Source organism: Podarcis vaucheri, assembly GCF_965113315.1.
Source record: "Podarcis vaucheri genome assembly, chromosome: 2".
Classification (NCBI taxonomy): Eukaryota; Metazoa; Chordata; class Lepidosauria; order Squamata; family Lacertidae; genus Podarcis; species Podarcis vaucheri.
In genome coordinates, this window is record NC_138760.1 from 87,598,139 (window position 1) to 87,624,437 (window position 26,299).

The window sequence follows — 26,299 nt, forward strand, 5'->3', positions numbered from 1 at the left end:
TATGCAACATTGTGTTTGAGCTACATGATGGGTTTTACGTATTCTCTGGTCCACAGCAATTTACACAAAATAAATCAACAACAGAAAAGTGTATAAAAATATATTTTGCATGCAAATTAAGACTAAGTATTGGCTCCAACACTGAGCACAAGCAGGAGAGATTTCTACAGGTGGTGTGGTTCCTCTCTTTTCCCCTACACAGCTTCAACATCTGTTCTAAAGGACCGAGAGACCCTATGGAACAAATTTTGGGGGTGCAGGAGGCCCTACAGGGGAGAGAAGAGAAGGTGAAGTCCTGTTGTGCTAGTGGAAGTCCACCTGTGCAACACTGGATTAACCTAACAACTCTTAGCATTTTACAAAATGGAAACCAGAGTAAAGCAACCTCATTAAATATCTTTAATCACTTTAAGTCACTTTAATCACTTTAAGTAGATAAAAAAGCATACTATGGAAGGTGCATATTGCCTGGTTGGTTGGTTGGTTGGTTGGTTGGTTGGTTGGTATGTTTGTTTGTTTTACAATGTTTACAAATAGTGGTGTTGAGTTTCTTATTATTTTTTTTAAAGGCAACATTCCCTGAATCTAAGATACATAATTATAGCTGGTGACAAGGGTTTGTATTTTGGTGGGGTTTTTTACTATGAGAGCTTCAGGTCTTCCTTGTAGTCCACAGACAAATCCATAACACCCTACAGTAACAAAACTGCAGGTTTTCACTCACAACATACATTTCATATAATATCATACAGAAGGATTGAAGAATTCAATTAGCTACTTCTCCTTGCTAATATTCTTAATGATATCCAAATTTGATATGGAACAGAGCGAGAAAGAAAACTACAATCAGCACTGATGCAATTACCATCGGCAACTCTCATCTCTGAAAAGCTGATCATGGTTGTGTGAAAGCATACAATGCCAGATTAGGAATGTAAGGTATGAGCAACTGCATGGGTGTACCAGGAGGCATCCAATGGAGATGATGTTGCACTAATGGGGGACTTTGATTACCCTCAGATAGATGGGGTAAGTGCATGATCTAGATATGACTAAGATGTAAAAATTCTAGATAACCTCAATGCCCTGGAACCAACCAAAGGGAAAGGGACACATGCCTTAATCTTAAATGGTGCCCAGAACCTAGTGCAAGATTTAAGTGTTAATGCAAGTCGTCTAGAAAGGATGTAAAAAAGAATTAGAGGAGCACATCGCTGAAACAAAATTCTTTAAACATGTTACAAAAAGGGAAATTGCTAACCCACAGGAAAATGCACTGGACATTCAGAGATGAAAAATTAACTGGTTCAGGCCAATGGTTCATCTTGTCCAACAACCATGTCACTCTATCAACCTCATGTTAACACCATCTTTCCCTCTCTTTTTTGAAATCAATGGGAGCTTCAGTTTACGCCCTGACCAAAAGGATGCTGTGGCCAGCCAGAGTCACTCTGTTATTGATCCCTGGGGCTTCCGATAATTGAACTGCCCAGCCGAACAACAAAATGGCATCTGATGTCTGGCTATCCCAGGTCCAGTCCTACACTAAAGTTCCCCTTGAATTTTGGCCAAATGTTTATCATTCACAACAACTGCAGACTGGCAACATATCAACACTTGCCAGGCTACACAGGAGAGGAATTTTCTGGAACTGGAACTCAGATACTTAGAAAGTTAGGATGGAAGCAGATATTATGAAAAATGAAAAACACAGTGCTGCTGCTGCTGAATAATCCTTTGACTCTTGCCATGGGGGTTAATAATGAAATGAAAATGTTTCTATAACTCCACCCACTCTGCCAGACTTGGAAACAGAAGGCAGCACCTTTGAGAAGCTGCTCACATCACAGCACCCCAGCAGGGTCACCACTGGTAACTGTCCTAGGCCCTCCATAAACAAAGTCCAACCTAGCCCAGACAGCCACCATTTTTGTTTTCAAGAATGCTCTGCAAGATGACACAACTTTGGGACATTGTTGGCAGGGGAATGGCTGCCAACAGAAATGGCTTCATTAGATCTCCTCTCAACTGTCATGTTACATGGGGCCAGTCATTCCATCAGACTGCACTGCCTCAACGGGAGAAAGAGAAAGAGAGCTCACTCCATCAGCTCTGCTGGAGGCCAAGCTCCATCAGACACCTCCTGCCTCTAAACTGTGCCAGCTGATCAATTTAGGAACAACTGCATAGAAACTGGTGTCTTGAGTTTGGATTTTCCTCTTCCCTCCTTGTCCCTTTTTCCTTGTGCGCTGTGTGTGAGTTTTAGATTGTAACCCTGCAGCTAGGGAGTGTATTCTTTTGATTTCATGTAAGCCTCTCTGGGAGTCTTTCTGGCAGGGCACAAATGATGTAAAAGAATGAATGAAACAATTTTAAAATTGGAATGTTAAGTGAATGGCTATACAGTGGTACCTCGGGTTAAGAACTTAATTCATTCTAGAGGTCTGTTCTTAACCTGAAACTGTTCTTAACCTGAAGCACCACTTTTGCTAATGGGGCCTCCCACTGCTGCCGCCATGAAACTGGAGCACGGTTTCTGTTCTCATCCTGAAGCAAAGTTCTTAACCCGAGGTACTATTTCTGGGTTAGCAGAGTCTGTAACCTGAAGCGTCTGTAACTTGAAGCATCTGTAACCTGAGGTACCACTGTAATATAAAGTAGTCTGGGTATGAGTTCTGGGAGAAGAGAGAAATCTTATAAAAGCCTGAAATTTATATGGAAGTTCAACCAGCGTTTGAACTGACCAGGTCACTGTCCTACTTGGCCACTGTAAAAATTTACTTGACTGCTGAAACAGCATGCAGAAAGGAGCCCTGTGATGCCCAGAGCTACAATTAAGAGGCTTATTCTTGCCTCTTACAAAGCTTTTATTTTTAATTTTGAGTTTAGAATTCTTATCGGCTTATCAGATCTAGTTTTATGGAATATATGACAGCAAAAGCTTGTTACTCATAGAGCAACAAGACTGAAACCTGTAATCAGCCATCTGCATCGTGTCCTTTATTCCATTTTATAGCACTATAAATTTTGTCTAAGCCTGAAACATGCAAAAAAAACTCAAGATTGTCTGCTTTTAAGAGGAAGTGACTCAAAAGGACCCACCAGAAACAACACTTGCACATGCAATTCTTTTAGGTTAACTTCATGTTTTATTTCAAAATGCAAGCAACAATATTTCAACAGCTTTTTTGTTGCCCTATTAAGATAATGAGTCTTTGCATTTTCTTCTTTTTATAAAAAGGTATAATAATACAAGGTGATGGGAACAACACTCCTCTGATTTGGCTAGCTTCCTCCCCTATTTCATAAATCAAGTGGGTAGAAAATCTTCTTTATCCCTAAAGTCACTGTGGAGAAAACATAGGGGTATATCCAACAAAGTAATCCCATTGATGAAATGGGATTGTGCAACTTCCCCTCTCTTCTTTCCCTGTGTGCCCCACAGATCAGTTCTAAGAAATCATACTTGTTGATCTGAGTAGGTACAGAAGAAAGAAGCTGAAATCTACATTCTCTTAATTTTTCTATTTTGCATTATATCCCAATTTTAGTCCTGCTCAAAAAGTAACCTTTTAAAATTAGTGGTCATAAATGACTTGGGTCCCTTATTTATAATGAGTCTAATCTGGGGTACATACCCTCCAACATTTCGCTGATGAAAACAGGGACATCCCATTCCATAATGATAATTTTACAATTTATACCGCACACATCTTACTGGGTTGCCCCAGTCACTATGTGCAGCTTCCAACATATATAAAAACATAATTAAACAATAAACATTGGGGGGGGGAACCCTTCCCTATACAGGTTTGCCTTCAGACGGCTCAGGGGTCAGATAACTCCATTTGTTGTTGTTGTTGTTGTTGTTGTTGTTGTTGTTTAGTCGTTTAGTCGTGTCCGACTCTTCGTGACCCCATGGACCAGAGCACGCCAGGCACTCCTGTCTTCCCCTGTCTCCCGCAGTTTGCTCAAACTCATGCTGGTAGCCTCGAGAACACTATCCAACCATCTTGTCCTCTGTTGTCCCCTTCTCCTTGTGCCCTCCATCTTTCCCAACATCAGGGTATTTTCCAGGGAGTCTTCTCTTCTCATGAGGTGGCCAAAGTATTGGGGCCCTAGCTTCACGATCTGTCTTTCCAGTGAGCACTCAGGGCTGATTTCCTTAAGAATGGATAGGTTTGATCTTCTTGCAGTCCATGGGACTCTCAAGAGTCTCCTCCAGCACCATAATGCAAAAGCTTCAATTCTTCAGCGATCAGCCTTCTTTATGGTCCAGCTCTCACTTCCATACATCACTACTGGGAAAACCATAGCTTTAACTATACGGGCCTTTGTCGGCAAGGTGATGTCTACCCTCCAACATTTCTCAAACGAAAATAGGGATGTCCTAAGAAAAAACGGGACATTCCAGGATCAAAACAGAAACCAGGATGGCTTCTCTAAATCAGGGACATCCTTGGAAAATAGGGACACTTGGAGGGTCTGGGGGTAAAAATTAGTTGAATGAAACAATTTGTCTGTAGAATTCATTTTCTAAGCTGCTGTTGCTTCCAGTCTGATGGTAATGGAGAGTGCAGAATCGAGAAAAGAAAGAACACTGGTTCTGCACCTGATAGTCCATCTGGTTCTTTATTGTTACATATTCTTGGTCCAGTCTGAAACTGAGAATCTGGACTAAGAATATGTGCCTTATAGACAGATGGAACTGTCAGCACCTTCAGGAATTTATGGAATCAATTCCAAATGGGTTCACATACTATGAATCATTTTGGGTGGGATGGTAACTTGGAGACATGTAGGAGGAGTCCAGCTAGGGATTACAGCACAAGATCAAGTATTTGTCCTGCCTATTTTTACTAATAAGAATGCAGGAAGCTGCCTTACACCCCAGTATTGTGTACACTGACTGGCAGCAGCTTTCGGGGGGGGAGGGTTAGACAGGAATCTTTCACAGCCTTTGTCAAGTTTGGAACTGAGACCTTTTGTACGGCAAGCAAGTTCTCTGCTGCTGAGCTATGGCCCTTTATTTACAAGATTTGTTCTAAACCCAGAGCTGTCTTATAAATATACTCTGATGTTTTGAAATGCACTCAATTGTTTTCAGTCGTTAGTCTTTTCTTTTGCCTATAGAAAAGAGGTGAGTACCAAACCCTGAAACCAAAGTTTATTTACCTCTTCTTAACATGTAGTTATCTCCCACTTGGACTACTGCAATGCACTCTACGTGGGGCTACCTTGGAAGGTGACCCGGAAACTGCAATTAATCCAGAATGCGGCAGCTAGACTGGGAGTGGCCGCCGGGACCACATAACACCGGTCCTGAGAGATCTACATTGGCTCCCAGTACATTTCCAAGCACAATTCAAAGTGTTGCTGCTGACCTTTAAAGCCCTAAAAGGCCTCGGTCCTGTATACCTGAAGGAGCGTCTCCACCCCCATTGTTCAGCCAGGACACCGAGATCCAGCTCCAAGGGCCTTTTGGTGGTTCCCTCACTGCGAGAAGTGAGGTTACAGGGAACCAGACAGAGGGCAATCTCAGTAGTGGCTCCCACCCTGTGGAACACCCTCCCTTCAGATGTGAAGGAAATAAGCAGCTATCCGATATTTAAAAGACATTTGAAGGAAGCCCTGTTTAGGGAAATGTTTAATATTTAATGCTGTATTGTTTTTAACACTTGATTGGGAGCCGCCCAGAGTGGAAACTCAGCCAGATGGGCGGGGTATAAATAATAATAATAATAATAATAATAATAATAATAATAATAATAATAATAATAATACATGTAGTTCGGTTAGGGTTGCCATATTTCAAAAAGTGAAAATCCGGGCACAAAAGTTCTTGAGGTTTCTTTTTTGCAAAATGAAATTTTGAACTATTTTAAAGGAAATTCACCAGAAGCTATACTTCCAACATGGCTTGCCGGACATCCAGATTTTCCCGGACATTTCAGCTATTTCCTCCCAAATGTTGTTTACAAGGGCCGAATCCCAGTTATGTCCGAGGAATTCTGGATGTTTGGCAGCCCTAAGTTCAGTATGGCAAAGGATGACGGTCACAAATAGCTTAATCTGAGTAAGAAACATGTGTGCATGTTATCTCTGTGATGACTATAGCATTGATATTCTCTGAGTGACAGTTACTGCGAATGTTTCATTTTGTACATGGAAACTTTTTGAATGGTGCTTCCAGCTGCTTCTGGAACCGTCAAACTATTAGAAAAAACGGGGGGAAATGTCCAATGTGACATTTAAAACTCTTTTAGACCTTGGCTTGCACATCTCATTGAGTTTTACTTCCCCACAGAAATGATTAGGCAGACCAGCAGCACAGGCTCACCATGAAACAGCTGGTACCAACTACTCTGCTGGTATTTACTATTCTGATGGAACAGGCTCCTACACTGTCCTAAGAGAGTATTGTACTGCTGCATCATACATAACTACCAGTTTTACCTTTCACTATAGTCTCTCAACTCTAAGCTTCTAACCTGAGATCTTGGCTTTATCTCTTGAAGGAGAGGGGTCTCAGCCGCTGGCAGTCTCACACAGAGTCCCTTTGACCACTTGTACTCTCAACCCTTGCCCCTCTTGACTGATAAAAACTAGCAGGGAGGGCACAGCTGGTTGAGCCAGGAAGGTGATTAATGCCTCCTTGTGAGAGGGAGTGGTCCCTGCTTCCTTGAAGGAGGCAGCAGTAAAACCATGCTTCGAGAAACCCTCCCTGGATTCAGAAACTTTAAGTATTGGCCAGTTGCCAGTCTTCCTTTCTTGGCCATTGGTTCTTGAGAAGGTGGTCATGGACTAGATCTAGGCACTCTAGATCCATTTCAATCAGGGTTTAAGCCCAGTTTTGGCACAGAAATGGCTTTGGCATGACCTCTGTCGGGGAAGTGTGTCCCTGTTAATTCTCTTCAACCTCTCAGTGGCTTTTGATACTATTGACCATGGTATTCTTCTAGAATGTCTATCCAAGTTAAGGATGGGTGGCACCACTTTATAGTGGTTCTGGTCCTACCTGGATAGTCATTTCCAAAGGCTGATATTTGGGGAGTGCACTTTGGCCCCGTGGAGCCTCCAATGTGGTGCTAATCAGAATTCAAATTTATCCCCTATGCTGTTTAACATTTACATGAAACCGATGAGTGGGGTCATCCAGAGGTTTGGAGAACATTGTCAGCAATATGCTGATGACACACAGCTTTGCTTCTCCTTGACATCTGCAGGTGTGGCAGTGGATGTGCAGTACCCCCCCCCGAATCACAGGCAAAACAATTTCCTTTCACCTAATAGACACACAAGGTCTTTCCAGATGATCGTCTGAAGCAACTTCAGTCTACAGAATACTACCACATAAATATATAACTTAGTTTTCTTTTGAGTTACAGTGAAAGACCTCAGGTTTTTATAATCAGAGAAATGCAGACTAGAAATTCTGCTCTAAGTCAAATAAATGTGCCCCTAGGCCTGTCTGATACTTGGAATTCTGCCAGCAAATAAAAACATTAGATAACCAAAATTATCCACCTGGGAAGCATATGCAAAAAGATAGACTCCTTCTTTTATTTCACTCCAAAGATTACAAAACTCTGGATGATTTGTGAAAAGGCATGCTTTTGTCTAGGTTTTTCTGTCAATGGAAGACAGCTGCTCCAGGTAAAAACCAGCAGTCTGAGGTACAAAAGTCACTAGCTTAGAAAGGTTCACAAAGCTGCCCTGCTCCACAGAAGGATTAAATTAGCCCACACCATGAATTTCCAAACTACAGATTAACTCACATAATGAAGCTTATGTGCACATCTTATTAATGCTGTAATCTCTTTCAAAGTCTTTTGATGCCATGAAGTTTTGGTACAGAATTTGAAGAAAGCATTTTGGGGGCAATGCATAGTCATGCCCACCCTGGCAGGAAAGGTTAAGGATAAATTCAGAAGTTATTGGTTCTTCGGACCAACTAATATGGGTAAGGTGAAATGCAATCAGAGAGAGTTGCAGCCCCTTCTTATATGAACAAGACAGGCAGGCAACCAAAAATCTCTTTTCACAAAAGGAGACACTACAATCTTTTGTGACATGGTTCACACACTTTTTTTATTTGTCCAGTAGCACCTTATAGACCAACTAAGTTTGTTCTGGTATAAGCTTCCGTGTGCAGGCACACTTCTTCATATATTTTTATTCATTAGCTTGCTCTATCTAGTAGGATGGTGAAGGAAACTGCTCATTTCCCCCCATGAAACATTCATAAAGATAAGATGTGTTCTCATCCTTATTCATCACAGAAACATGAAATTGAGCACTATCTACATATATAAACCATATCAATCCACAGCTTGCCTTGCAATGTTATTCTAGTCTAGGGATTCACTATGTAGTCTAGGCAGAAAGAAGAACCACCATTAAGTTGACCAATAAGGTTGTTTACTACAGTAAGTGTTCTAAAGAGGCTACTCAAGAACGAGACATTTCTAGCACTTATAAATTTTATGTTCTCCATTGCAAATTAATATTCACAGTTGGCAGTGACTAAAACTCAAAGTACTTTAACCTCTTCAGTTTTCTGATATATTAATGAAGTATAGTCATATTTCCTTCTCCAGTATCTTTTGGAATCTACTTAAATCGTTCATTCACACAATCATTACAGCTACTTAACCAATCAATGTTTACTTATCCCTGTTAGAAATACCTTTCCATTTTTTTGCAGATGAATCAAACAAATGGCTGACTGCCATCTTACGATCAACAAAAAATCCAATACATTCTCATTTCTTATTTGCGGCTAATGGGTCCTTAGCAAACAGTATTTCTTCTTATAATGCTTGATTCATTTTTTAATTCAATTCTATTTTTGTTATGCTAATCATTGGGATATCCAGTCAATTCTGCATAATGTTCTCACTTTTTAGTATGTATTAACAAAAATCCCAGCATGATATCATTATGGTTCCAAATCCTACTATTACAACCCATAAATTATAGTATGTGTGGGTAAACATATTGTTAAAAAATTGCTTACAGGAAAAAAGGCAAAAGTTAGTTACATTTGGGTTGTCACTAATGATTAAGTATTTCAAAACACTGAGATTTACTGAAACATTACCCAAGGAACAGCTGTTGTACCTTTAGTTGCGTTGGCAATTTACTGTTACCAGTTTATGAGTCTTTACATTTTAACACAAAATCCTTCAGAAAAACTATTCTCTCATCTGGAAACAGAGTGAATGGGGAGTTTTTAGAAAATGTCTGCCATCAAAAGAATCAACAACTTGGGGAAGCAGGGATGCATATACTTAAACGCAAGTAGCCAGAGGATACTGTGTCTATCAATTTAAACATGAAGTGGATCTGATAAGTGAGTGATGTGAGACAATAATATACCAAAGGTACTGACCTGGAAGTCAAGCTGGTTGAAGCAGGGGTGAAAGCAGCAGTTTGGAGAGTAAACACAAAAAGGAAGGAAATAGCAAGAGAATAAACGAAGGAAAAACATTAGTTTTTCAACATAAAAGTGAGCAGATGTTATATCAGCAATCTCTTGTCAAAAACAGAAATCAACAAATAAACGTTAGTGTACAGTGTTTCTAAGATGGGTGATGACCAAAGCAACAGCTTAGGAGGAAGTAAACATGTTGCTTATGTATGATGGAAAAGCTACCTTAGAATATGTATACATTCTCATGTGTATACACATACAAGTGAAACACTATAAAGCTGATGGCAGTTGCTAAGGCATATGTTTGACAGGAGGCATTCATGCTTGGGGAAAATAATGTTGCTTGGACCAACAAGGATTTGAGGATGACTCATATACAGCAAGTCATCTTCACCCATGAAAAATAAAGGAAGCTCAATGGCTTGGCTAGATGTTCAAAGAATTTTGTCAGAGATTCTCAAGTACTGATCACTTACACTGATCAAAGACACCACTTTTTCCCATGGAAACATAGACCTTTCTAAAGCTGAGAGCAATCTTTTTCAGTCCCAAGAATAAGACCAATACTTCATCACTGAGAATAACCAGATGCATGATAAATATTTTTTTTTACAAAAATATTTAACATGTCCTTTCAATTAGCCAAAACACACATACAAACCCTTATCTAATGCCAAACCAAAAAGAGTCCCCCAGAGCCATCACAGGTGCACATTCCTGCATCATTTTGCAAAAGGTGATTTATTTATTTTTTAAACATCAGAAATAGCTGCATAGTGATTTGGTATGCTGGTTTTTTTATTTCAGCGGGTTTTTTTCTCTTGAATTTTCTGCGTCCCTCCCACTACCATACTATTGCATTGTTGTTTCAGTATGGTGATATAAAGGAACTGTAAGCTTAAGTATTTTGTCAAAATATGACAGAACATTCATCAGGCATTCGCCTTCACAGAGGCACAAGCCTCTCTTAAGTTGGAACAGCCTTACTCAAGGCAACTTGTGAAACATGAACTACAGCACTTGTTTTTCATTTCCTGTTGGTTGGTTGGTTGATTATTTATTTGGGGCTCTCAGTTTGATGTTATTTAGCACATGTCCAAGTGAAGGTTTACTGTGGAATTTCCCTGCCTTTGTATACTTTAAGAGAAGAAATTAACTAAAAAGCAGTAAAAGATGGCAGTATCATATGAGAGACTAAGGTTGAACGGATTCATGTCTGTGTTCAGTACATGTCTACAAAAGTAGACTATAAAGTCTATTCCATCAACTGCCCATCCAGATTTTTAAAAGAAAAAATATTTTAAAACCTGCTTGCTTTTAGCAAGAGAGAGAGAGAGAGAGAGAGAGAGAGAGAGAGAGAGAGAATAATGTATTTAAGAGAACTTAAGAAATGATCATTCTTCCTTAAAAAAACAAAACTCCTATTTCTAGCTTCCCCAAGCAGCTGAAATATGCAGCACTTGTTGTGCTCACTGGACATTGTGACCAAAAACCTGCTGGAAGCAGCAGTATACTGAGATCTTCATAGGTAACTCTACAAATAGAAAAGTGGTTCTTCCCCCCCCCCATCCCCAACAACCCATTTAGCAGGGATATTGTATGGGGGAAAATATGGCTCCCCTAAAAAAAGATTAATTGGAGCAGCCATCTTGTTCTTGATATAGCTATCCAGGGTTTTTCTGGGGCATTGTGGGAAATTTGAAATGAAGGACAGTTCACAGCAGCCTGTTGCATATCACAGCATTACTGCTGCTTTCCTTCCCTGCTGCTGCTAAGCCTCCTAATGCTGGGCTACAGTAAATTTTAATGAAAGATAATGGCAGAAACCAAACATAGGGTACACACAGAGGCAGAGAGAGGCTTAATTCCATTCTTTAATCAAGTAGCTTTCATGGGCCCCACGCCCTTTCAGAATAGTTCCGCAAGATGAGGAAGGTGGTGAACTGAGTTTCACAGGGCCCCTCTTCTGAGGTGGATTTAGGGCAGTGACAGAGATGTGGGGGCACTGGCACATAGCTGAGGCAGGCACCTTCTCAAAGCCCGGTAAGCACCTGCCCAGCTTCAGGAAAGAGGCATGAGGACTCTGACAGGGTCCTAGAGTCCTATTGCCTCCTTCCCCCAGGTTTTGGGAAGGAGAAGAGGGCTCTAGGACCCCAACAGAGCCCTGTGGCTCCTTCCCAAAGCCCAGCACTTTGTTTACCCTAAGCCTGCACTGGAAGGTGTCAAATGTTAGCCTCCCACAGGACAGCATATCCTCAAAGTTTGCCCCTGCCCTGTCTATCTTTCCTTCCCACCATTAGCAAATGAGGTACAGCTAATTGCATCTATAAGCTGCAGTTCAACTTCGGCACCAACCTTTACTGGGGTCAGTAATAAGCTGCACCTTCCTTCTACAACTAAAGGAAAATTCAGTCATAGATCTTACAAGGATTTGCAGCTGTACGTAAAAGAACAGAGGTCATTCACAGTGATTAGCAATTGTGCCCTTATTTCAAATGCTCTAGTTGAGGCATTAAAGAGAAACTGATGTTTTCAAAGAAACAAAACAAAAAAAACCCTGGTCCACTCATGGTGTTTTTTTCACCTTTTTCATGTTAAGGCAGAACCAATATGCTATTCATCTCCAAACTTATGTGTGTAGGCTTTCTGTCTTCATTACATTTTAAGGCCAATAGTAATTCCATCCATCAGTAACTCAAAAACTCAAACCTCTTAGCTGTTTTAAGTCTGTATGATTGTTGTGGAGTGCTTCAGCTTGGTTTTCAAAGACTTCCATGCATCCCGGATTTAAAGTTAAAAACTATTAAGCATGCCACCATTTTAAAACGAAACACATTCATGTATGTGTGAAGAGAATCACATGGGACAATAGGGACCCACAAGCCCTGAACTGAATTGCCCAAGGATAGCTCTCTCATCTTGCTCAAAAGAATTCATGAAGAAACAGCTTTAGAAAGAGTCTAAAGCAATGTTCGGTTGCCAGGAGCCCAGAGATTAAAATAACTGAAGAAAACACTGAAATGGGTGGCTAGAGGAGTGGGGAAGAACCATCTCTTGTACATTGCCTGGTCTAAAGGCAGATTGGATGGGGGGAGGAAATTCAACCTGGCAAAGGTTGGGGTGCCTCAGCTGAGGACGTTTGCATTTTGGCTATCCACTAATTGGTACAAAAGCCAGTATCCAGGCAACTATGCCAAATGAGCCAAGTTGCCTCATCACATAATTTGCTACAAATGGGGAAAGAGCTTGTATTGAGTCCCTATCCACTCCACTGGAAATATTTTCACATCATTCAGCATGCAAGGCTCCCAGTTCCTGGGTGACAGTAAAAGCAGCTGAAGGAATGTAGTCCTGTTGAAATTGTTTGAGAAATTGAAGTTAATACGTATCCTCCACAGTGCAGGGAACTGCGTAGCCAGATATCAGCGCAGAGTCTGGACTGAGCATTGTAACCATTTACTGTCATTGACCAGACATATAAAGTCACTCAGAGATACACCTCATATTGGAAATATGCCACCCATTTTTATCCTGCTCTGCATACATCTGAGACTCATTCCTCTGAATGAAACTAAAGCACAAGCATGTAAAATATCCACCCATTAGAATTCCTGCCTTTGCTCTCCAGTCTGTGACAGTAATTTTAAAATGGCTCTGTATTCTAAATGGTTCAAAAAGTTCACATAAATCACACACACACACACACACACACACACACAAACACACTTTAGTTCAGGAAATCACATTCCTATGCATGAAGAAAAGCATAAGGTCTTTTCATATATTGTGTCTGTCTGCAATTGATTATATTTTGCAAGTGAATTGCTTTAAAAGCTAGATGTTCTATTTTGCTAAAAATTCTCCCAGGCTAGAGGATACGAAAAGAAAAACCTGTGCCTTCTTCCACAAAGTGTTGAGTATTTGCCACACACACTGATTTAATTAAGAACTATTCCACTAGGTTAATGAAAGGATGTTACAAAATAGCATTTCAGCTACACAAAACAGAAGGCAAGAAAAGTCACCTTGCGTATTGGAGAGAGATGGGAGTCATGCTATGGCTCCTTTATCCTATTAGCAGCATTTCCACTTTCTAGCAACAATTTTCTAGATATTTCTAGCAGGAGTCACACAGTAGAAGGATGTGGTTTGCAAATACTTGTTATTTTAAAAAATCCTGCTACAGGACATAACTTTGTGTTCACGAGGAGCTAGAAGTCCTCAAAGGTGCCCAGGCACAAGATTAACAGGTATCATATTGCTTTGCAGATATCATATTGTAAAGTTGTAGGTTGGAGTCCTAAAACCGTGGAACATATTCTGCTAGTCAGCACTGCTGAAGGAATGCAAAACAGGAATTTCATAACCTATGATTGACAGGTGGTTATCTCTACACACCAGCTAGGTGAAGTCACATATTGTAACCTAGAGAATCAGGTTCATAAGACTATAGGTGCACCTGCAGTCTCATAACTCATCCCTCTGACCCTTATGGGAGGGTCTTTAGGACCTTGGGCATGTGACTCATGTAGGCAGACAGCAGATGGAACAGAGGAATGAAGCAGACTGTGAAGGGTTTTATTCTAGTTGTGCTTAAGTGCTCAGTTTAAGTGCCTTGTTTAGTCTAAGTCAGTGGTTCCAAAAGTGGGTGGTACCGCCTCCTGGGGGCAGAGGGATTGCCCAGGGGGGGGGCACTGAGAAGCAAGTAAGTGGCAGGGAGGCACTGAAGGTGTAAATGATTATCAGATTTTGAAAAGCTGGTCTCAATGGATCATCAGTTTTGTTGAATTAATTAAACTAAACAATTTTAACTGGATGTTGAATAAATGTGCAATTAATTGTTACTGTTTTGACGTTTATTGTGTTATCTTCTTATTTAGTGGGTTGTGCAAACCACTATTCAGGCATGGGGGGTGAATTTATGGAACCAAGGAGGCAGTGGCCCCAAAGAGATTGCGAACCGCTAGTCCAAGTAGGTTCTGTGTACGTTTGTTGCTGCATTTTATGTCTAATATTTGCTGTACAAGTAATAAAACTTGAAATCTTCACCCACAAGTGTGCTTATTGCCACTTATCTCCTTTTCTTGTGTGCCCACCCCAAATCTACTCCAGAGGGCTGGCAGGAAACCCAGTACAGATTTTTTGGGGGGTGCATGGTAGGAGTAGAGGGAGGGGACGTTCTGTTGCTCAAGTGGAAGTCCTTGCATTAATGGGACAACTTGGCTGGATACAACCCCAGGACTATTAATTATGTACACTATTTAGACAATTTGAAGAATTTTGTTTGTTTCTTTGTAGTACTGCTACCGGGCATGTCATTTGGAGGGATGCCAAGAGCCCCCCCCAAAAAAAAATCAAGGAGGGGATTGGGCCCCCTCAAAATCCCCCAGTGGCTGTGCACACATGTTGTGGGGCATGCTTGTGTCATGTGCACAAGCCACGGGGTGTGACCGTGACATGTCAGCACGCCCCGTGGTGTGCATGTACAGTGTGAGAACGCCACAGCGTGTGCTGATGCCGCATGGCCCTGGAGCCCTCAATAGCGGAGACAAGGCAGCAGGCTTGACTGCTGCACTGGCCAACTCAGAGATTCAGAAGAGGGTGGTCTATAACATCTAAATAATCAATAATGCCGAGTTGCCTTCATCATCATACATGACTGAATCTTTTCCAGTTTTTCCAAATCAGTCTTCATTTGTAGAGTCTCATACCCAAAGTAGACATGCTGATTTTGTCTTGTTTCATCAAGACTTGAATGCAAGCTTTAAAAAACAAACAAAAAATAGCCCAGAAATAGCATAGCTCACAGATAGCATCATATTGTTGTCTCACTTGTAACTAAATCTCTTTCAATGAAGCATCATATTGGCGCCTCATTTGTATCTAAATCTCTTCAGCAAAGCACAAATTATTCAGTTAGCCAGTCTGTTACTTGCTCATTTTGTTCTCTGTGCAAAACTTTACATTTTTGTTAAAAATATTCCTAAAAATGCAGTGCTTTTTTTCTAAAAAAATGTTTAGGGGTACTCTCATTTTCCTACTCACTGAAATACTGCCCCTCAATGAGGCGAAACTTAGATTCACAAAATGTTTAGGGGTATGCATACCCCTGCATACCCCACCCAAAAGCACAGTATAAATGTATTAAGGATCAATTTCTATTTTACTTCCAATATTCTATCACCTAAGTACCAATTTCCACTTCACCCGGTGTATTTTTTGTGTGTGCAGAGTACTTCATACTATGTATTGTGCAACATTCTTCCTTTCCCTTCCTCCACAACATAGGAGTCCCTTCCCTTTCTTTTAAAGAAATATTGTCTTTCCAGAAGACACCATGGGCTGCTCCTGACCTTGAAAAATATCAGAACAAAGAATCCATTCACTGTTTGATTGCTTTTTTGTTATTCTTCTGTTAGAAAAATGTTGCCATTGTTTCTCATCAAAGGTGAGTGTAAAAGGCATTTGTTGAGAAAACACAAATGATGAGGAATTTACCTTTCTAATTCAGCAATTTTCTTATCTTTGTCATTTTTTTCATTTTCTACTTCCTTGAGGATTTCTAGAAGTCTGTCAACCTCAGCTTGAGCTTTGCCACATTCGTCTCTATAGTAGGCTGCCTCTTTGTCAAGCTGTTTCATCCTGTCAGCAAATTCAGGGTTCATTCGTGCCTCCTCCTCTGCTTCATGAGCCTGTTAAATTTACCAAGAAAACAGAAAGAAATCACTACCATTTCAGGTAGCTTCACTTTATTCTGAAGTCCCAGACTTCATACGACGAAAGGATTTATGGGTATCCTGTTAGTTGGCAATGTTTTCTCAATGATTCCCATAACAAGGACATGTTTTTGGAGGAAATTCATAGCACCCTGGCTTAGGAAATAAAATGCTAACTTAAGAGAGAGAGAAACACTGCTAGGTTCTGACTCTTGTTTCAAAAAACTGTCCTGAACAACTTAATATAAACTAACATATAATATGGTTTAATTTAATAACTGCATTAAACAGTTTATGAACGATTTAATGCATACTGTTTTAGGTAAGATGAGAATGCATTTAACAGACAGTTTTACCCAAAATCCTTTCCCCTCTTTTTTTCATTTCATACTGCCAATATTTAACCTGAAACATAAGAAGAAACAAGCCCCTTGGTGGAACAGCACAAATAAATATACCTGGCAAACACATGCATGAGTGGGTGGTCAGTTCACAAACAAGAAGGAATGCAATGAACACAACAGAAAACAAGAGTGCAAAGCCCACTCCTGCTCCCATTAAAGCTAATGGCAAAACCCAATTAACGTCAGTGAGAGCATGAATGGGCCAAAGTGTTTAAAACATTAGACTGAAATAATCACACACAGATGTAAACAAGAATGCACTGCAATGCTTAGCCTACCCCTTGTTTCCCATTATTCCTAATTGGCATCTTCAAAGAGCAGGCAGGGAGAAAACAAGTAGTTTAACCGCAGTGCACATTAAACACACATAATTCAGAGAACACTTTTTAAATGCACACACATACATTTTAAAGGATTAAGGACATTTAGAACTGCACGTCCTTCCGCTATCTAACAATATATAACAGATGCTGGGTTTGGGTTCAATCCACACTTAGTCATGCCTAAAGCAGACTCAATGAAATCAATAGTTAGCACTTAAATCCTGTTGGTTTCAATAGGTCTCTTCTAAGCATGACTAAGGCTGCAATCCTAATCCCACTTACCTGGGGCTGGGAGTAAGCCCCATTGAATTCAACAGAGCTCACGTCTAAATAGACATGGCCAGGATTGTGCTGTTAGTCTGGAGCCCAAGCCTTCATTTTAATTTCCATATTTATATTTACTTCAGGGAATAGATAAGCAAGCAATGAAACAAGTGTTGGTTAAAAGGCAGCATGCAAGTTTAGATAGAAGGTAATACTAACATAAACTCCTCGAAGTTTGACATCCTTTGCAATGATTTAATCCTCTTTGGTTTTCAACACGTTTAAGTAAAACATTTTTATTATGAAGAAATGTGCAAAAAAATAGGCTACTGAAGAACTAACGGCTGTTCCCCACCCCCCTGCATGTAACATATCATTTAAGCATGAGGATAATCAAGAAAATAGTTTCGTTTCAGTGGATTTCTTATTCTCAAAGAGATGTCTGAGGCCACTTCAAATGTGATGAATTTTCTACATAGACATAATGCATGCAAATCAAGTGTGTTTTAGTTATCCACAGCAAAAATAAAAAAATAAAAACAAAATCAGTGTGTGATTTCTCATGTCTGATAATGTGCAAGTGGTTTGCAGACTGCCTTTTCTACACAGAAATGTTAATAATGTAGGAAAGTCACCATGTTTGAAGCAGCCCTGGGTTTAAACATATGAGGGGAGCATTTTCTACATAAGTAATACATACATTATGCACAAAGGGTACAGTCTACACATAGCCTCCACTCATTTCAGTGGGAGCTTGAACAAGGTTCCATTTGGTACCTAGAGAATTATGTCCATAATGTTTGATTCAGCTCCCTTTGAAATAAACAGGAGCTGTTGTACTTTGCAATGTATGTGAATAGACCCGTTAATCTTTACAAGGCTGGGCTCTATATGGAATTCCAAGCACTTCTGAGTGTTCATCACAGTCTGCCTGATTTGTCACTCCAAAGAGTAATCCACCATTAAGACGTGGCTTCAAGGGGCATGAGGACAATGATGTGAAAAGGGTCTTGGAACTCCCAATGGGTTGCAATTCTGTGCACACCCCTTGAATCTGGTACAGAGTCTTGTGTATGCATGAAGGCTTTTGCTATTGGTTATGAGATAAAAAGAGACTTTCCACCTTTCCCATAGCCAATAGGAGAAATGTCTCACAACAGAAGATTAATAGACCAGCTATGCCAGTTCACAACCAAAACAGAATATATCTACACCACAAACTTAAAGCACCAACATAATAATATAACCATCATTGGGCGACTCCTCCATAGGTCTACTCAATAGATTCAGGGTGGCCAATGTTGTGCCCTCCAGGTGTTGTTGGATTACAACTCTCTTCATCCTTGACCATTGGTCATGCAGGCCAGGGCCAAAGAGAATTGTAATCGAACATCTGAAAGTTGCCATCTATCCCTACAACAGATCATGGTAGGCTCCATGGTAGTTCAAGGCATTCAAGGCATATTCACACACGACGTTATAGTTGAGTTTAAACGGCCATGTCAGGGGCTGTTGAAAGGCGACTCAGCATCTACAATTCTTGATGGCCCCATCCCAGCTGAATGTAAATGCAGCAAGGCTGAAAATTGCCTGGCATGGAGGCAAGAGAGTGATGGGAGCACCAGCTCCACCATTGCTGGTATATAAACAGCCAAAGAACAGCAGCAATAGCCTTATTATGGCCAGCATACTGAGGCACACAGTTGGGAGCTTTTGCCACAGTGTGGGATGAAAACAAAACAGCTAGCAGAGAAAGCCTCAGCAAGGTGGGAGAGAAGTAATTGGAAAACTGTGAGGTATATGCAACTTCACAGCTCTGAGGAAAAGGAAGAAAGTAGGAAATGTTTTTTAAGATGTTATTATACTGGAAGGCAAAACCATACAATTTGAAAGGTGGTGATGAGAAGAATCCAGGAATTCCTGAAGAAAGGACTCACTGGGTCTTCCTCTAAAACTCATTGAGTTAGAACTGGGGCTCTGAAAGACCTGAAGCCACTGTAATTCACTGCCAGCTCTTAAGGGAAAGAATCTGCAACATGTCACATACTTAACCTGCCATGGTTTTCCTTAAAACAGCCTGGAAACTTTGATTTGGTAAACAGGCTAAAGCTGTTTTCAGGAAGCTGAAGCACTCTTATTGCACACTTGGAACTGAGATTGTGAGGATTAAGGCTAAATAACTATCCTATTTGTTGGGAAGAATACGTTTTCAGCAGAAAACATATATAAATATGTGAGTAGAGTAAGTACTATATGGTGCATTTAAAATGGTAAGTGTAGAAGTTCATATCATAAATTGAAGTAACTTAGCATAATAAAATTCAGCTTTTCGATTTTTTAGCCAAGATATAGCCAACTCCTCGTGCCAAAGGAATTAGCAATTATTTTCAACTATGTCAACTCAAGTGTTGTAGGGTGACACTGAATGAAGTCTGCGGTGTAAATAGGGCAACATGGGGGCTTTCAATGGATCTAAATGATATCTAGGAGATCGCACGCACGCACAAACACACATACAAGAAAAAACTTACACTGGTTTGTTCACATTCTCCTTTTGACAGCTAATTCACAACCATTGTTTGAAAAAAAAACAAGACTTTCCTTGTTGCTTTTTATGATCACATCAGTCACGGGTCATGTAGGCAGTGTACTTAAAATTACCTGGTTGTCATGGCTGGACCATGGTGCATTTTGGATTTATTGTGGCAATTACTGTGCATTGGGAAACCAATGAAATCTGTTCTCAGAGACTTATGGAACCCGGCGGATTCCTGAATGCTCTGGAGAATTTTCCAGTGGAGAGAGCTAGCAATACTGCTGCGGCCTTGGTAATGCTCTGGAATGGGGAGATGAAGCAGGCCATCAACATGATTGCTCCCAAGTGCCCTCTTTGGTGCTCTGGAGCTCACTTTGCTCACTGGTAAACCAGGAGCTTATGAGTGATGAAACAGACTGGAAGACGACTAGAAGGCAAGTGGCAGAAATCTTGTGCTGAAGCTGACTGAACACTGGTTAGAGCACTGTAACTGTGCCTAATAAGTTGTGAGAGGTGACAACAAAGGCCTACTTTGGTGCCTCCACTACATCCTCTACTAGCTAACGGTGCCTTTTACCAGCTTGGGTTGATAAGTCAGCTATAGCCATTCCTAGCTCAAGATAGCTTGACATCGGTGGTCCAGGCACTGGTAACCTCAAGACTGGATTAGTGTAATGCACCCTATGTGAGGCTTCCCGTGGACTTAACCACCAGTGCATCTTGCAGAAGCTAAATTGTTGACGGGGGTATCCTGTCAACTCCATTTAACACCTCTGCTGAGGGAGCTGCACTGGCTGCAAATATGCTACTGGGAACAACTGAATATTGTACTTTTAAAGCCCTAAAGAACTTGGGCCCAGGTTATTCAAGGGACTGCCTCGACCCAACTGTGCCCCTCAGATGGGTCATCGCTGACAGCACACACTGTATAAGAAATTGGACTTCTAGTTGCAGCTCCAGCCCTCTGAAATAAGTCACCCACATTTTTGTTTAAGAAGACTTTTTCAGAGGCGTGACCCGGTCATTTATAGACTATTAATTTTGCACTTGTAGAGGTTGTTTTCCTGTCTTTACAGTTAGTTGGAGTGGTTTCAATTGTTTTCAGACCTTTTATTGTATCTCATTGTTATATGATATTACATTGGTTCAATGGCTTTAGGCTGTAAAGCAGTTTATAAATTTGAAAAATAAAATTCAGCAAGGGACAGGAAAATTCACTTCAAATGTGTATTGGAAGCCCATTCACACACAGGTCATAGTGAGGAAACTCCCCCCCCCCAGCCTCAATTATTTTTTTCTTATGGCTAGGAATGTCTTGTTTAACTGCTTGGAAGCCAGAAGAAAAGACAGGAAGACGAGAACTTTAAGCTCTCCATCTTCTCTTCAGTTACTCTTCTTCAATCAGCAAGCCATGCCAGATCGCCTTCAGCCAGATTAACCAGTTCCTTGAATAATGCTATTATGTGGATTAAAACACAATGCACATCATATTTTTAAAGGTATGTAAAAAAAAAGACTGTTCAGCAATTATTTACAGGCACAAGACGGTCTAAACATTTTTCCAACTAATTCCCAAGCACCTTCATTGTTCCACAAAGTATTCACTGAATGAATTTAACAGCGTACAGTAATCCAAATCTATAATGACACAACTGAGAAATTGAATGATTATATCACTGAACGGTGTGATCCATAAACGGTTGTGTGGGTTAAATGTATCTCTTTTTCACTGCTGCCAACATCAGTCTTGGTAGCCAAGCCCATCGGTCAGTGGTCAGTGGAATGGCTGCAACCAGTGCTATTTTTCTACAAAAATATGTGCCGGAACTCACCCTGAATGCCACCCTTGTTCTCTTACAATGGCATTGGCACCCACCTGAGAGGTGCTGGGACTGAGTTCCAGTGAGTTCTGGCTGAAAAAAAGCCCTGGTTGCAACTGCTGTGGCCAGTCGAAGCAGCCTTGGGAGAAAGATGCATGGTTGTGTCGGGGTCAAGCTCTGTCAGTCTTCAGTTGTCCATGCTACAACCAGTGAGTTGAAGCTTTAGTACAGTACAGTCAGTGTGGAATCATGACCTAAGCTACTAGAAAAGGAGACCCATACATAATTTTAAACAATTGCTATTAAATATATCATTTGCATCTTTCCAGATATTTATAGAAAGCGGGTGTAAGAATACAACCATGTTGGATCACAGAATTTTAAAAAATGATTATAGAACATATGGCTTGAATTGCTTAGTATGCCCATGTCTTGGAATATGAATTGTCACAAATTTTATTATTTTATTTTATTATTTTACAATGAATACTCAAAACAGAATGTCATGCTTCACTGATCACTGGTTTATAAGAGGAGATGGGGCCATACGGAGGAATCAAAGAGGTCAGTCCTTATTAATGAACTGGCCTTCAAGTCTCTGCATTAATTAAACATCTAATAACACTACAATTTTACTTTAAAAAATGATTATTAACATACTTTCCTATTTTAGAGCAGTGGCTCTCCAAGTGATACAACCTCTAGTCTAAGCCCCATTTTGTATTTGGGTGTCTTGAACCCTAATTTGCTTGCATTGCACAGGGAGTAGCAGAGTTATGTCTCCATATCATACAAACTTACTATATACACCAATATTACATAATTGTGCCAAATACAAAGAAATTGAAAACATGTGCTTTATTAATTAGCATGCGATGGGCACTGTTTAGTCTTCTGCCAATGGTACATATACATAAGACCAGTACATCTTAACTTAAAAGAGTCAAAAGAGCCATATAATGATGAATAAATAGAATGAGACAGCAGAAAGATACATGCAATAAAATACTTTAGTTAGATCCTTCAAACTATTGATAAATAATATAGAATTCAAGAGAATGTTAACGTTCAGTTCATTATTAGTTAATACCTCGGCTTGAGTGAAGGAAGTAATTTTAAACTTGCCTCCTTTGTATTTGCAGTGTTGAACTTAGAAGCTGCATGTTTCTTGTCATTAGTTCTCAATTTCCACAGAACAGCTGGAAAAACATAATCTATCAAATGGATAGCAATGTTTTAATGTAGAACAAAAATAGTTCCTGCAAGGTACTAATTGCCTCAGGGCAAATTCAGGAACTCTAGAAGATATTGTCTCAAACGCTATCATCTACAAACCAGTAAAGATGGAAGCTATGGCCAAAATAGCTCTAAACCGGGAGATAGTGGAATGTCTGTTCATTTTGTCCATATTAGTTAGCTATAGATATGCACCAAGTAATATCATACATGGACGGAAGTCAGCACCAAGGCTCCACTGGCTTCAATTAAATCAAAGGTTTACCTATTTATGGTAAGGCTGCTTGTCAATTATTATTGTTGTTGTTGCTGTTGTTGTTATTATTATTATTATTATTTCTACACCACCTTTCATCTGAGGATCACAGGGTGGTTTACAATATAAAAACACAAAAATACATAACAGAATGACAAACAGAAACAATAACCCCCCCACACAGTTTAAAAGACTATAGATTGATTAATGAGCCAAAGGCCTGGGGAAAAAGGAATGATTTTACCTGGCACCTAAATATATGTAATGAAAGCGCCAGGTAACAGTGGCGTAGCGTGGGGGGTGCAGGGGGGGCCGGGCGCACCGGGCGCAACATCTGGGGGTTAGGGGGCGCAAATCCACGGGTTAGGGGGCGCAAATTACTTGCCTTGCCCCGGGTGCTGACAACCCACGCTACGCCACTGCCAGGTAAGCCCCTCCAGGGAGAGCATTCAAAAAGTGGGGAGCCACTACAAAAAAGGCCCATTCTTGTGTTGCTGCCCTACAGACCTCTTGACGAAGAGGCACCCAAAGATGGTTGCCTCCCCCAACGTTGTGTACAATGAGGATTTCAAGTGTGAAATGCTTTAGCCACCCACCCAGAGAAAACAAAGGAAGTCCTGCTTTTTTTTTGCCAAAACCAGTTTTGGGATGCTGACAACTGGAGAAGCTCATGGCGCTCTTAAAAAAAGCAAGGACTGCTCCACCCCTACAGAGATGGCAGATATAACATATTATTGATTATTTATTGCATTTACATCCCACCTTATTTTCCACAGAGCTCCAGGTGGTGTGGTTCTGCTGCTCCTCATTTAATACCCGCAACAGCCCTGTGAGGTTGGCGGGGACACTGTGACTGGCCCAAGGTCACCCAGTGTGTTTCATGGCTGAGTAAGGGATTAGACCCCTAATCTCCCAGGTCCTAGTCTGACACTCTAACCACTACACCACACCACACCGGCTCTCAGACCTGTTTGGCCCCTATGCACCAAAGTTTTAAGGCTGTTGTTTGGCATGCTGGAACACAGAGAAGCAGTAGAATCAGTCAGCCAACCTCTCTGCTGTGCTTTCTTCCAAAACAAGAGGGAAAAAATCATCTTCTGTACACAATCCCTATTAGTAGTTGTAACCCCTTTCCACTCAAGCCTACGTCATGCATTGCTCGTGTGGAGAGGGTGTGTTGAATTGCACATTTATCCCTACTCAGAAAGTCATGCTGCTGCTCCTGCCTTTACTATTACTATTACTATTACTATTACTATGTTCAGGGTAACACCCGCAGTGGGGCACCTTAGCTACGCATGGAGGCTCCCTGTGCAATTTGGAAACCTTGTTAAACAGGGTTGTAAATTGCAGGGGGGTTTCATGCATGGAGGATTTCTGCTGTAAACATAATCCTGAACACAATGACAATAAAAGTGGGTCAGGGGGAGCAGGACAACTTTGTGGGTGGAGCTAAATAGGCAACCCTAAGCCCCCATTCAACACACTTTTCCTCTACACAAGAACAACACAGGAGGAAGGCTTCCATTGCCTGCAATCTGGGAAGCATATATTTTAACCCAATCCTGACATGTGGGAGATGTGTGAGGCAAGAGAGAGGCCAGAAGCTCATCATCTTGCCCAGTGACTGTGCTGGGCACTACCCTTCACAGTCTCAGCATAAAAACTATCTTTCCCGCTCTACTTATCACAGATAAACCACATTTAACACAAATGTGTGTGGGTTGTTTTTTTCAAAAATCAAATTCATGGTAAAGGAAAAGTCCCAGAATATAAAAGAAGTGTAGAATAGAGAAGAAGAAAAAAGGATTATATCATGGTCCTTTCCAACTCTGCAATTCTGTGATCCTAATCCTGCTGTAGCAGTGATCTGCAAAAATGGTTTTATAAAAAAATTATATGCTTCCCTTCCTTCCCAAATGTTCCAAAGAGCTACTTGAGAAATTAGTGCTAAATGAAGTTTTAAGTTAAGTCAGAATTTCAATATTTAGCCATTTTGTCCATTAAACTGGCACTTGTTTCAGTTTAAAAAGCTACAATATTCAGTAAATGCTCTTACTAGGGTGGGCACCTTCTACTCTTCTTTCTATTGCAGATACATTCATTTCTTGGTATACTGTGGTAAACTAACCAGAACAATAGACATATTTTGCCTTGAGGCAGGACATTGGATTTGGTCACTTTTTTGCCCTGCCAATTAAAATAAAAAATAAAAGTGAGAAATACAATTGTTTGTGGGAGTCTGGGTGTAAATTAGTTGAATTTATGGTCAATTTTAACTTTTAATTTTCATTATGAAGGGGGGAATCAATAACAGTATAAGTAATGCAGCAAAGGGAGAGGAAAAGATCATTACACAATAGGCTCACAATGCTGACCACAATGCTGAACCAAAAAAAAACCCCACATTGAATTCAATGTTCTTTCTTGCCACAGCAGCTGCCAATGTCAAGTTTACAATTTGGGTTTTATTGTTGAAAGAATTTAAACGGCAGTTTGAGGCCTACCATTTGGCAATGCCACAATAAAATTCTGGATGTTCTATATGCTCCCCTAGATGAAAAACTACGCTACAGAGTCATATTAAATCAAAATACTTTTATTTAAATCAGTATCCTTTTTGGCTTGAACAGGCTAAAAGCCAGCTTCTACAGCTTAACTGGGTTATAGGACAGAGATCTAAGGGGGAGGAAGAGTTAGGGACAATTCAAAGAATGCAGGATGCATATGCACTGGGTTGTGAGAGTAAGCCTGGTTTTAATGCACCCTCTCCCATTCTGTGCAGAACCTTTGATATAAATCCATCACTAGAACCTACTCAGGTAATCCCTCCAGCACAAGAAAGCTTCTCAAGTAGACATTTATGCATATAGACAGGAAAGGTTCATCGTGATGGGGAGAGGGTGCACACCTGTGACTCTTAATCCCATAGTCGTAGGTTCAAGCCCCACGTTGGGCAAAAGATTTCTGCACTGCAGGGGCTTGCACAAGATGGCCCTTGTGGTCTCTTCCAACGCTATGATTCTATGAAAGCTCCTGAATATGAAGTAAGAAATTGGAAATCATCTCACGTGGAATAAAGTGGGTGTTAAGAGTACTCATGAATCGGATTAATATCAGGCAATTTATATCCTGCTGCTCAGGACTGACCTGCTGGAAGCCTGAGGGGCCCTGCCCTGCTTCTCTCCACCTGGCTTGGTGGACTGCTGCCGCCGCTGCTGGACGGAGAGGGCTCCGTTTTTGTTTTGTTTAAAAATTGCTTTTATTTTTTACCTATGTCATTTAAAATTGTGATTGCTATTAATGCT

The 26,299-nt window shown here is 40.6% G+C and overlaps 1 protein-coding gene across 11 annotated transcripts in view; it reads right to left on the reverse strand.

Annotated features, from left to right (window-relative positions):
• ERC2 (ELKS/RAB6-interacting/CAST family member 2) overlaps positions 1–26,299 on the reverse strand; it is a 529,811-nt gene that overhangs the window by 263,647 nt on the left and 239,865 nt on the right. For 4 of the 11 annotated variants that reach the window (XR_014216006.1, XR_014216009.1, XR_014216010.1 and 1 more), the window contains 2 exons: positions 15,935–16,128; positions 9,395–9,406 (listed from right to left, as the gene is read on the reverse strand). Coding sequence is in view for 3 of the 11 variants with exons in the window: in XM_082209373.1 (XP_082065499.1) it covers positions 9,395–9,406; positions 15,935–16,128 (206 nt within the window). In the remaining 8 variants the exon portion in view is untranslated. Of the gene's footprint in view, positions 1–9,394; positions 9,407–15,934; positions 16,129–16,834; positions 16,865–26,299 lie in introns of all 11 variants that reach the window. The other 7 variants (XR_014216007.1, XR_014216012.1, XM_082209374.1 and 4 more) reach the window with 3 other exon arrangements.